The 13,925-nt window shown below is 46.8% G+C and overlaps 1 protein-coding gene across 1 annotated transcript in view; it reads left to right on the forward strand.

Moving 5' to 3' along the window:
- The window catches only part of Fam189a1 (family with sequence similarity 189 member A1), a 406,652-nt gene that overhangs the window by 344,818 nt on the left and 47,909 nt on the right, over positions 1 to 13,925 (forward strand). Inside the window, exon 4 of the mRNA XM_032893466.1 lies at positions 290 to 424. Coding sequence (XP_032749357.1) covers positions 290 to 424 — 135 coding nt within the window. The remainder of the gene's footprint in view (positions 1 to 289; positions 425 to 13,925) is intronic.

The raw sequence follows: 13,925 nt of genomic DNA on the forward strand, positions 1-13,925 counted from the left end.
GCCTAGCTTCGCATGGGCTCTAGGGATTCAAACTCAGATGCTGGTGTGTGTGTGTGGCAAGCCCTTTACCCACAGAGCCAGCACTCCAGCTCTCTTTCCTTTTCCAATCGTTGCTTTTTTAGACAGAAGTTAAACTAATTCATGGTGGCATTCATGGCCTTGGTCAATGGAAATGATTTTAGCTGTAATCATATGTCTCCAGAGGATCCACTTCACGTGTCCTTACTATGTCATACCCCAGAGGCCAAATGTCGTGCTAATGGTGAGGCTTGTCTGTGTCCCTCTTTAGATCAAGTTTGACAGCGTGGAGGTGTGTGTGTGCTGTGAGCTGCAACACCACTCGTCCGGATGCAGCAACCTCGGGGAGACACTGAAGCTGAACCCACTGCAGGAGAACTGCAATGCTGTGCGGCTGACCTTGAAGGTGAGGCTGGGCACTGCCTGTGCATGCATTTCTGCCCCCTCCTGAAGACATCAGGGAAGATTCATTAGCATGTAGATCCCGTTCTGCTCGTGATGCGTCTGGGTGCTTGGATGCTGCGGGACCAGCCTTTAGGATAGAGCATCCTAAAGGGCTGTAGACTATTTGGAACCTCTGCTCTCTGGTCCCTGTTTCCATCTTTGCTGTGTCGTTTTCCTGTCTCTGATAAGAACGGCTGAGTGAGTACTTCACAGATGAGGTTGCCATGATCTCTTCTCTCTTCCTCACAGTCTCCGCCGTGACTCTGACAAGGACCACGTGGTTATTCGTTTTACGTTTAAAAATATATTTAGGGCAGGTGAGATGGCTCGGTGAGATGGTCCTTGCCACCAAGCTAATGACCTGAGTTAGATCCCCAAGGTCCATGTGGAGGAAGGAGATAAGTGACTCTAGAAAATTGTCCTCTCTCCTCCTCACACAATGCTCATGCATACCCACATAAAAGTAATAAATAAATACATACATACATAAAGTAGTTAAAAGATATTTAAAGAAAGAAATCTTATAGTCTCCCATGGTAATCCACTTTCATATAGAGCATTTGATTTTTTTATAAAGAGGCATAGAACCCAGGAGTGATGGTGCACCTTTAATCCTAGCACTCAGAAGGCAGAGGCAGTTGGATCTGAGTTCAAGGCCAACCTGCTTTACACACAGAATTCTAGGCCTGTCAGGGATACACAGTGAGACCCTGTCTCAACATAAAAGTGGGGAGAGCACAGGGAAAGGCTATCTATACTATCCTCCCCCATCTGTCTTCTTACAAGGGCTACTTTACTGAAAACCCAAGCTGGCTGTTTAAAAGTATATGTGGACAGTCAACGCAGGCCTTTCCTTGTTGCTGAATGAAAGTGGCTGAAATGTTTCAAAAAGCTGTGCTTCTGCCATTCAGGGGCCTCATGGTTGGTGGTGAGGCTGCGTTTTATAGACTGTGGGGAGCTGTTGTCCATGGCAGGAACTGGGTTTACAACCACCATAGGCTCCAAAGACAGCCGCCTACAACAGGGAGGAAGAAAAACGGTGGCCACTTGGGGTGTACCTGGGTTTGCTTAGTCTGTAGGTAGTTTCCCCAACACCTGTCTTTTCCACATGGAGAAATGCGCCAAGTCCACAGACCTGGTACCCACCAAAGTGAGAACAGAGGAGGCCAGAATTGCAGGTCCATGAGGATGCTTTTCTGGTACCACCTACCTCTTGAGTTCCTACATGACACACCTTCATTGTCCCTACCCTCCTACATGCTGAGGTCTGCTCAGGAGCAGTGCCCAGGGCCTGCATAGCTGTTCACAACCCACTGCAAACGGGAGCAGACAGACATTGCCCACCCTGAGATCTCATTCTAATAACTTGTGTAGTGTTTCAGCCCAGTTCTGCCTTCTTTCCATAATCAGACCATAGGTGGCTATAGTGACAGCATGACCACCACTTCCTGGGAGGGCTGGGAGCTCCCAGGGAATCTAAGGCTCTGGGGACCATTTGTGTGTGTCAACCAACTTTCTGACACGATTTAAAAAAATTTCTAGGTAATCTTTCTTGGAAAGAGAAAAAGGTTTGTGTGTTGTAAAGTTTTTGTATTTCAAATGTGTGATCAAATGATGCCTTCTTCTCTGCACCATGGTGACCCTGCACACCATGACAAGAGCTCGTAGTAAGACAAAACTATTCGTCTTACCCCAGGCAGGGGAGTGGAAGCAAAAGAAGAAAGGGCCGGGCTTGCACAACTCCCTTGGAGGATATCTTCTAGTGACCTGAGAACTTCAAAAGTCTCTCCTCCTAAGCCTCCAAGTTTTAATATTTTTTATATGCACAACTATTTGCCTGCATGTGCCTGGTAACCACAGAAGCCAGAACAGGTTGGAGTGGGGATTCCAGATAGTTATGAACTACTGTGTGGGTGCTAAGAATCAAATCCTGGTCCTCTGTAAGAACAGCAAGTGCTCTTAACCGCTAAGCCATCTCTCCAGCCCCAAGGACCCAGCTTTTAACAGTGGGCCCTTGGCAAACGTTTAGCCAAACTATTCTGCTACTTACTTTATTTCACTTTCACATAACGGGTTACATAGAGTACTCGGTCTCTTCCCCCAGAGCCCATGCCTTCTCCTTGGAATATTTATTCAGTGAGACCCAGACCAGTTTCATGAGCCCTCTAAAGAGATATGAACTGAAAGGTAATGGTAGTCTGGGAAAACGATGCTTTCTTTAAGGTGCAGGTTCAAACCCGGGTGGCCAGGGTTGTGCAGTCTCCTTGTCGTGTGCCGTTCTATTACCCTGACGAGAGAAGAGAATGGGGAACATCTTTATGGATTGGCCGTGGGAAGCTGAGGAATTCAAGTCAAGGCTGGCCAGCCTCGCTGACCTCTGAACCTTGTCAGTGGCACTTCCTCATATAGATGCAGATACCCAAGACCCTGGTAAGAGCTGAAGGACGCAAACGAAGGGCTCTCCCAAACTTCATATTGATACTAAAAAAAAAAAAAACAAAAAACAAAAAACTCTCAAGGAAGAGCCTGTCAGACCTGATGGCTCAAGGGAGACAGGGTTGATGGTTGAGGTGGTTGATGGTTGATGATTTAGCCATAGTAGTGACTTGGAGTTGGGAGAAGCATAGCCTTACCCCTGTGACCCAGTGGAGGCCTTTCTCTATAGGGAGTGATGGCACTGGGGTAGAAACCTGCTCTTGCCTGAGATCAGCAAGATGAGGACGATCAGAAGGGAGTGTCTGTGGTTCCTTGCTACCCTCCAGTTTTGTTATTCTCTGAGCTTGAGCTTGTTTCCATTCCCCTAGGTCATTAGCATTGCCATATACACTTTAAAACAAGCTTGTCAGTTTCTGTGGTGGTCCTGCTGGGGTTTTGATTGAGACCATGTGGAGCCCGCGCGCGTAGCTTTGAAAGTGTCTATTTAGGTCTTCTTTTATTTCAACAGTGTTTATTATCTTCATCAGCATGCAATTTTCAGTTTATAGATCTTCACGGGTTTTCAGTTACTTGTCCTTCTTTTCCATTCATTGGTGCCATTTTCATAATACGTGAGAATCATCTCGCGCCGTCGTTCTATCCAGATTTGACGCTTGCCACGGAACATGTATCCTTTGATCTTACTAAACTCAGTCACCGGCAGTAGGGACTCCTGGGTAGCTGACCCTGTGGTAATGCAGAGGCTGTTTTACATCTCCTGTTCTGATTACTCAGGCTTCCCCAGAGAACAGACCCAGCAGGGCACTTGTAGACATAGATACACGGATACATTGTCACTCGCTTGACAATGGGGACAAGAAGTCTCACCATAGGCTGTCCAGAGGCTGGAGAGCCTAGGATCCTGGCAGTGAAGTTCTGTTCGATGCCCAAAGCTTCAGAATTAAGGAGACAGATTGTAACTCGGCCTAAGGCCAGAGGGCAGGAGACCTGGCAGCCACTAGTGGAGGTCCCAGAGTTAAGAATGCATGGAGTTCTCTGATGTCCCAGGCAGGAGAGGCTAAGAAAGGGGGACTTTACCACCTTCACTTTTGCCATGTCTGAGACTCCAGCTGGTTACATGGTGTCGACCTACACTGAGGGTAGACCTTCCCACTCGGTCCACTGATTTGTATGCAGCCCCTTCACAGACCTGTAAACAGTGCTTTCTGGTTCTCTTGCTGTCTTTCATCCAGTTTGGTCAGCACCTAAGACGACCAGTCACCTGCTCCAAATGGGATGGCCCATTCCCTTCCTCCATTATTTATTGATTGATTGATGGATGGATGGATCAATTGATTGATTTTCTGTAACGGGAAACTCCAGAGCGCGGCCTAATGGAGGTGCCGAGGGCACACGTTCTTCCCCTGCTCCTTGCACATACTTTTTGCTCCAAACTGCTCGGCGATTCCCATCGTTGGGTAGTAAAGGCTCCTCCTGTCCGTGTGTAGATGCTGCATGTCGTCCATCACTTACAGCATCGACAGAGATCACCTCCTTACGGAAATCGGGCTCTCGGAAAACCAAGCGGCACTCAGATTTACTGAAGTACCCAGCAGGCAGTGGGCAGAGCCAAAGGTCTGGAGTTCAGCCCATCCTGAAGATAGTTTCTTTACCTGGTTTTCAGCTTCTACAGTTTGAGCCACAGGGATGCAGTCTCTCGCCTGTGTGACCATCTGACAGCTCTGGTTTCTGTCTACATGAGCATCCTAGGGCGGGGGTCGTGTCTCGAACCACTGAAGGGAAATTTCTTTTTCAGCTTAAGCACACTCGGAGTTGAAGCTATGGTCATTCCTTAGTAAAGGGGCTCTTGCAGTTTAACAGGGATACCTGTGTCAGTCGCATCTTAGGACATCTTTGCAAACATGCTCTGTAAACCTTTGCTTTCCTGAGAAAAGGGGAAAGGGATTCAACTGAAACAGGCAAGAACACCGGCAGAGCTCAGGAAAATGTTAAAACATCTTAATCCTATGGCTCTACTTAATCCGTAGCTCTCGGGTAGAAACTGGTAAGCCACCCCAGTGCAGGGCAGCAGAGCTGCAGGATCCGGAATGTTTCGCATATGTTCCTCTCTCCCTCTTTGATCTTCTACTCTTATCTTCTGTAGTCTGATGACATGGTAACAAAATGGACTTCTCAGCGGTGAGCCAACCTGCATCCCCTAAACCATCCTCCGGGTCCCTTTGCTCTTGGCTATATTGATATTATGTATTGAGGCATTTTTTTTCCATTTCTGTGACTGCTTTTTTCTTTTTTTTTAAAGACAGGGTCTCACCTTATACTTTGGATTTTGGGCGCTCTTCTTGCCTTAGCCTTTTGATTGCGAGAATGACATGTTTGAGCCACTGCTCCTGGCTATCTTCTGTTCCTAGTGTTTCCACTAGGCTGGTCCTTCTTGCTGCATCCATCTGGTCACTTACCTGCGTGGTCTTACTTATTGTCCACTGCAGCTAGTGTCTGACTGTCTTTGGACCAGGCAAGTTCTCCTGTTTCTGCGGCTCCACCTTCCCATCCTAGAATGTGGTTGGTGGACCTGTGGCCTGAAGGGCGAGTGGGCCCCATGCTCTGTCCTAACTGTAAAGCAGTGCTTCTGCCAGCTCTCTAGCCTGTGGAGCATGTAGAATCCCGTTCCAGAAGATTCTGTCTCTGCCAGTCTAACATCTTCAAGAACTGCTCCCCCAGCAGTTCTGCCTTAGGAGGCGCCACTCTCTTTTGTCAGTGGATATTTACAAAGGGAGAGTTCTAGCACCTTTCCACCCCTTAGGTTTTTTATGGCTATAAATGGTATTAAACTCTTCGACTGATTCACTTGCCACTGTCACAGAAGATCTGGAGTCAATTCCCGGTCCCCCATGGTGGCTCACATCCAGCAATATCTCCACTTCCTGGGGATCCATGCCTCTACTGATCCCTCCTGGCTCTGGCAGGCACACAGCAAGATGCATGCTCAGGTGCATGCACATAAAATAAAATGTATTCATTTAATTAATTGAAAATAATTTTTAATTATTCATTTAATTAAACTTTTCTAGCTTTTCCAATACAGCAGAGAGCTGTACTTCTCAGCTCCCCATTGTTGCTGAGGGCATGCGAGCAAATTTATGTGTGTATCACTTCAGAACCCTTGACTGGGGGCCGAGTCTTCAGAGCTCCATTCCCTCTACCACGGGAACTGAAAATTATAAATGGTCACTGTCCCATCAGCTGGATCACCAGGGGAAACAGAGGCTCCTGCAGCTTGCCCAGATTGGGTGTACAATGTGAATGAAGAGTAAGGTTTCCTTGGCTTGCTAGGGACATTTGTTACTGCAGCATAACCAAGCCCACCTTGCTTCCGTCTGTCCGGTCGGTTACCTACGTGGTCTTGCACATTGCCCATCTTCGCCCCTAGAGCTGATAGGACAGTTTGGGGGTGGGATTTCAGTAGGGTTTTTTTTTTTCCATTTTTAGGTCTATTCAGTAAGGTATGCCTTGATACTCATTAGGTGTATGTGTTTGCATTTTGCTTCATTTCAGACAAGTTTCCTAAAGGATTTATTTCTATTATTATTCTATAATACGTTTCGGCGTGTAGATGTGTGTCTGTGAGTGCAGGTGCCTGTGGAATCCAGAAGAAGGTGTCAGGTCCTATGTGGGTAGAGCTACAGGCAGATGTCAGCCACCCGATGTGGGGCTGGGAACCTGACGTGGGCTCTCTGTAAGAGCAGGGTGCACTCCCACGCTCTGAACTAATGAACCATCTCTCCCACCCATATGCGTTTTCTTGAAGTATATATTTGCTTTTCCCCCCTAGTTCAATTTACTGGGCACATTTTGTGGACCATTTTTATCCGTATTTCACAACTACCGTTTTTCTCTCATTTAAAACTGCACTTTCCACCCCGGTTCACCCTACTTTCCTGAAGCTGCCCCCTGGCTGTCCCCACAGCACAGCCTTTTCCTCTGTCTTCAGAGTTGTTGAGCTCTGGCAGCTCCCTGTCCGGCTTCATTTTAGTCCTGGAGCCCATGTACCTCGGGCTTGGACCTTTGACAACAGCTGCCTCCTTCTCCCTCTGTCTGGCTCTTCGATAGCAGAACTTGTACCATTTCAAGTCTTTCTTAGATCTTTCTTCTGAGCAGCATGGTTACCGTCAAAGCACTGAAGCAGATTCCTGGCCCCTTGATGCTAAGACAAGCTTGTGTTCTTCAAGCGGGCTTTACGTAAGAAGCGTTTACTTTCTTTTCACAATTACTGATACGTCCTCCTCTGAGAGACACATAAATCTCATCATGCTGTTGGGTTTTCTCATAATTACTGGCACAGTTATTTTAACATGATGTTGCTTTTGAAAACTTAAGACATGCCGTGATGTCTGACTTCTTCCTAGGAAGCCGTGGCTTCTCAGGGAGCTTTGCTAGTACTAAAGCTCTCGGGTCTCAGGACAAATCTAGATGGTGGGGAGTGGAGCCATTCTAAGCAGGACTGATCTGCACAGAAGAGTATGGGAGCCCTGTTTAGCCTTTGAGGAATGATTCCTATTCCTAGCAGAGGAGGAGGCTGGAGAAATACTTCTTGATTGGTTTCCTTGATCTCTCTGTTTAGGTCAGCAATTACAGTAGGCTCATTGATCTTTTGTATTCTCTCATTTGAGGTCTTCCTTACCTGATTAGTAACAATCCGTATCTAAGTCTCCGTATTAAATTATAGATCCTTGTAGCTAATGAACTCAGTTGATGCTGGTAAAATCCCATATAATTGGCTTGACAGTCAAAGAGCTTTGATTCTGGTAGTGTTAGAAGGAACTGGTACTGACTTAGTGAGGGCTGACTGAATGTTTGTTTCCTATGAGAGTGAGCTCCCTGTTTCCTGAGTGGTACCAGGAGGTTACACCTGAACAACCTGCAGGCCAGGGAAAGAGCCCAGGGCTAGTCCTGTGGCTGGTGAGGAAGGGACTTGGAATCCAGAATAAGATGCATACATGTAGTCTTTGCTTGTATGGAGGCCCGGAAGCCCTTAACTCTCTTTCTGCCTTCTGCGCCTCTCTGTCCTACCCTTCCCTTCCCTGCTTTGCCCTGCCCTTCGCCACTCTGAAACATTAGTAGAAAATTCTGGTAGTAAGAAAACACTCTCTGCCAAAGGTATTGACAGTTTCTTAAATGTAACACCTCAGGCCACAACAAAATAGTGTATTCTGTAGCCACCAAGTTGAGGACAGAACAGAGACAACAACCCAAAGGGACCCAGAACTCTATTGTGCCAGGCTGGCAAAGACCTGCATGGGTTCTCAGCATTAACACACAGTTAACCTCCCATAGGGAGCCCGGCTAAAGGCTTAGGGTTATGATCTTGACTGACCAGACCAGAGAGTGTGGTGACACCCAAAGGGACCCAGAACTCTATTGTGCCAGGCTAGGGTTCTCAGATCTATGTGGACCAGAGAGTGTGGTGACACCCTACTGTCCAGTGCTCATTGTGTGGGGAGAAGACCACAATCTGGAAGAGGTCAGAAGGAGACCCTAAGTCCCCATTGATCTGAGGAGTAAGCAGGTTCTTTTGTGGCTCTCAGTCCCCCACTATCCCTGCCCTGCCCCTGATGAAGGAGCAGTTTTTCATTCTGAGTAGTCAGGAAATAGGATATAAAAATGAGGATTTGGGTGTCTGCTTTCTCAAAACCTTTGACAACAGTGAGTCAGCACAACTGAGAAATGAAGCCTGTGGATCCTTCTGGATGAATTATTGTCTGTTCTTTTGTAAGATATGAAGGGGAGAAATGATAAGCCTTTAAAAAATTCGCATTTAAAGATTGCATTCGCCAAGCCAAACCTGCGAAAACCTATGATGTTTTTCTAATCAGTATTAATGAAAAGATTTAAAGTTCTAAAATCAGAATTAATTAGTGGATTATGCATCGTGTGCTATACTGTATAACCCCCACCCCCCCAAAAAAATTCCTTGCTAATTTAAAAAATCATTGTGGTTTTATTGTAGGGACCTAATTCTAATTCAAAAGTTACTGAAGACCATGTTTGGCGTATCTGATTTAATTTATCACGATACACTAAGTCAAATAACCTAAGAGAAGCTAACCCACAGGTGAGGGGATCAACATTTCCCAAGTTGTCTCAGGAGAGAGAGGGAGAGGGGAGGAGGGAAGGAAGGGAGGGAGGAGGGAGGGGGAGAGAGAGAGAGAGAGGAGAGAGAGAGAGGAACTAGGAGGTTTCTCTGGGGCATTGATATGATTCAGCAATCAGTAAGCAACCGGTTACAGGAACTTCCATGGGGGACTAATGTAATCATGGAAGAGCTGAATAAAATTATTGCATGTGGCTTGTTATATTAAGGCCACAGGGGAGGTGATCAGATTGAGAGGGTCCACAGGAGAAAGCCTGTGGCATGAGACTGAACATACCATGCCAGAAACTAGGGGAAGGATGAGCCTGGATAGTGTGGTGTGTGTGGGGTGTGTGTGTGTGTGTGTGTGTGTGTCTGTGTGTGTGTGTGTGTGTGTGTGTTCCCTCAGTGGCATCTTTTCTATATACAGCCCTTTTGATACATCGTGACTGTTTTTCAATGTCAGCGACGTTAGTGGGATGAACCTTGTTATTTCCGTTCTAGAGAAGATGGGGGAAGGGGGACATAATGTGCACAGACAGAGCTACAGTCTCACAACTGGTGGTACGTCTAGATTTCTGGCTTCCATACTTGATTTGGTCCATCCTCTGTACAGTGTAATCAATCCACTTGCTAGAGGATGGAGACACAGTGGTGCCTGAAGAACTGTGGCCAACTCATGGATAGCCAAGGAAGCCTTGGTATTCAGATGACTAGGGTGCCTTCAGCAGTCCTTGTCCATGCGCCTGCTGGAACAGGAGAGAATCAATTAACACACACCCTGTCCTTGAGAACTGATTAATAAGTCCAACAAACAAACACACACACACACACACACACACACACACACACACACACACACACGGATAATGTAATAAAAAGCTTCAAGTTTTGTCTAGCCAAGATGCTTGTGTTACTATGCTTTGTTGCTATAACAAAGTTCTTGAGATACAGTAATTTATAAAGTATGGAAGAAACGTATTTGGCTCCTGGTTCTAAATACTGGGATGCCCGGAAGTGCAGCGTTTGATCTCTGGTAAGGTAGAGCATGTCACATGGTAAGACAGAGCAAGCATGCTAATTCAGGTCTCCATTTTTATAGGAAGCCACCAATATTGTCATGAGGGGCTCCCCACCCACGCGGCTTCATCTAGTCCTTTTCAGTGCCCTCCCCCAACAAGGAACCTACCTCCAGCTGCCTTCAACATATACATTTAAGCTTAAATTTAATTTTATTTATTTTATTTTATGTATATGTCTGTGAGTTTGCAGGAGTTTATGGACACTGTGTGTATGCAGGAGACCATGAAGGTTAACTGTGAGGGTGTGAGATCCCATGGAACTGGAATTATAGATAGTTGCGAGCTGCCATCCGAGTGCTGGGAAGGCAACTCAGGTCCTCTGCTGGAGCTGCAAGCAGTCTTAACTGCTAAGCCACTTCTCCAGCCCCAAGGTTAAGTTTTCAGGACTTTCGGGGGCAAAGCATTCCAACCAACTGACGTTCACTGTAAAGCCCCATGACATTCCCAGATGAAAGCCCTCTGACCTCGGTAGGATCGATGCTTACCTAGAGGCAATCCTTGTATGGGGTGGCTTTTACCATTCCCCCGAGCAGCTGCACACTTCACTAAAACTTACAGGAACACTCACCCATTAGTAGTACCATGGGAAGCTGTCCCTTTCTAACCATCTTGTTTCTGTGCTGTGTAGGCATGGGCCACTACAACCCTTGCCATGTCTCCTGGGAGTGGAGCTTGCTGGTTTCCAGTTTCTCTGGTGTAGCTGTGTGCACTGTGCAGCTCAGGGTTGCTCTCCAAGGCAACTGCATTGTCTCATACGGTCATGGGCCTTGGCAGAGGTGCCCTGGCTTCAGACGCCTTCACCTCACACATGACTTGTGGCTATTTGTGTCTGTGGTCTGAGGATGGCCAGTCTTCTCATTTTTTTTCCCAGAAGGTATTTGTTCTTTAACCTAAACAACTAATTCTCTGTCATTCTAGTGTCCCTCTGTCTGTACCTCGTCCCACCACATTGTTTGGGCACTATTTGTCATATCTGTAAAGCAAGAAAATTCCATTCATTTCTTTGTGGTTGTCGTCTCTGTGTTGCATTTTAAGAAATATTTTCTTGTCCTGAACTAATAGAAATGGCTAGATTTTATGTTTCAAAACTTTTCCTTACACATCTGGGGTTTAACCTTGTGTATGTTACAAATATGAATCTAGACCTGAGATAGGGGAATGCATCTATCATCCCAACACTCAAGAAGGAGGCTGAGGCAGGACTGTGGGTTCAGGGCTAGCCTGAGCTACATGAGACCCTTCCTCAAATATATGTATATTTTTAGTTTGTGTTTGTCTATAGATAATCATCAGCTGTTAGAAAAAAACAGTCTGAGTCTCCTTGTCTAAAACCATCCAGTTTTGGTTTGTTTCTGGGCTGGAAGCTCTTTGCAGAGCACACCCTGCCTTGGTAAGTTCGCCCACTTCCACAGCCCCATGACTCCCTATCTCTGTGTTGGTCCCTTCCATATTAGAGATGACTATAGCCCAGATGCACTGAGGTACGAGATGCCTTTCCCCTGAGAACTTAACAACCAACTGGTTAACTTAACAACTGCTGACTCACCACTGGCTGACCTTCACTGCCTACTCTGATCCAAGCTATTGTAGGTCTGTCGGTTGTTCCACAATCAAGAGGTGACTTAGACCCTTCTCACAGATGAGGACTCCCAAATAAGCAAGCTTTTTGCAAGTTTCCATTTATGTGAAGCCATAGAGGCTCAGCAGGCAAACAGGACTCCTTGGGACTGGTCCTCACCATCCTCCCTTAAACAGTCCCCAAATGGAACCTCTCATCTCCTGGCCTTCTCCCCCCAAAACATCCAGTGGCTGGTATCATTAGCACTCTTGGTTGCTCAGGTACAGAGCTGGGATTGTACCTCCTCTCTCCTTTCCTCTTCTGTCTCCTCCTCCTCCTCTCCCTCCTCCTCTTCTCCTTCCTCCTCCTTTTGTGCATCTTGTCCTCATTGTCAGCTACCTCCTGCATGCTGTCACATTGCTTCCATTCTTCGCTTCTTAGAAGACCAAGGTCGAAGGACCACTTGAACCCAGAAGTCCAAGGTTATCTTGGGCAACATTGTGAGACAGAGAGAGAGAGAGAGAGAGAGAGAGAGAGAGAGAGAGAGAGAGAGGAAGAGGAAGAGGAAGAAGGAGGAGGAGGAGGAAGAGGAAGAGGAAGAAGAGGAGGAAGAAGAGGAGGAGGAGGGGGGAGAGGGCAGAAAGAGGGGGAGAAAGAGACAGACAGAGAGAGACAGAGACAGAGACAGAGGGGAGGCAGGAAGTGGAGTCAGGGAAAAGGAAAGGATGGCTAGATTTGTTATGGGAACAGATCTTCCAGCAGCTGGGAGGACAGGACTAAGGGCTGATGAGGGTTGAACCTTCAGAGGCCACAACAAAGGAAGAGAAGCATAGGAGTCGATTCAATAAATGCTGTTCCATCATCCTCCTTTTGTTTTCCAAGATTGCAGTTACCCACAGTCACCCTTGGTCCAAAACTATTAAATAGGAAATTCCAGCAGTAAATAACTGAAAGTTCTTCAACACTGTGCCATTATGCACAGCATGACGAGAATTCCCATGATCCCACTCTGTTCCACGTGAGTCATGCTTCTGCCCAGTGTCTCCGTACTGGAGGCAGTGCCTGCTGTCAGTTGCTTACACCATCTGGGTTATAGGATCAACTGCAGGGGCATCACAGTTCATGCAACCACCATGTCACTCAACAGTGGCACCGGGACAAAGAGTAGTTGATGCTGGCAACTGAAAGAAGCAGGGCTGTTATATGTGTGGGTTCGAGACATCCACTGTGGGACTTAGGACATAAACTTCACAGACACTCTTCCTAGACGTAACTGTGACGACTGGAGACCAGGAGGCATGGAGGAGCCCAACAATGACATGCCAGGGTTGCCCATCAAGCATGGACTTGACCCTGGGACAGGACTGAAGGCTGCAATAAAAAATTGGGGACTCTAGGTTCCTGCCCAGTGGGTGTCACTTTTCCTCACAGACATCTCACCGGGCTCAGGTGTCAGCCCTTTCTTGGTCCTTGGTGCTTTCTGCTATCTGTTCTTTGCTGTGGAGAGATGGAGAGGAATACACTCCTGACCTGGAGTAGCCAACAGCTTCTCTCCCTCCGTATTGCCTTGCAGCCTGCTCCTACTTTCAATCACTGGCCTGAGTTTACCTCCACGCTTGGGCCTGGAAGATCACTCAGTTGGTAATGAGTTTGGCATTCATCAAGACCCAAGTTCAGTCCCCAAATGCACGTATGTAAGTTGGCTAGGTATGGTAGTACACGCCTATAATGCCAGCTCTGGGGAGATGAGACAGGAGGATGACACTGGTCAGCTAGTTTAGCTGAGTTAACAGTCTCACACATACACACACTCACACACACTCACATACACACACATTCACACACTCATACATATATGCTCACATATAATACACATATACTCACACACATATACATACACACACTTACACATGCACACAAATACACACACCCACACACCCACCCCCCCACACACACACCTCACCATGATTCTTAATAACCTGCTCCCCATATCCCAAAATGTGCTTTGGTCCTGGAGGGCATTGAAGAAACCTGTCCAGTCAGGCAGAATGAGGGAAGAGACATACCAACATCTTTACGGGAGTGAGAGACTATCCGTTAAATAGATTGGGAATGTTACTTCTGGTGATAGACATTTTCCCAGCGCTTGGGAGGCAGAGGTTAATAAGATCACTTAAATGGCTTTTTTGTGCTATCACTATTCCCCACAAGTGCCTCTTCATTCTTTTTAACTTCATTCTTAATCTTCCTAGACTTTAAT

Source organism: Rattus rattus, chromosome 2, assembly GCF_011064425.1.
Source record: "Rattus rattus isolate New Zealand chromosome 2, Rrattus_CSIRO_v1, whole genome shotgun sequence".
NCBI classification, from domain to species: Eukaryota; Metazoa; Chordata; class Mammalia; order Rodentia; family Muridae; genus Rattus; species Rattus rattus.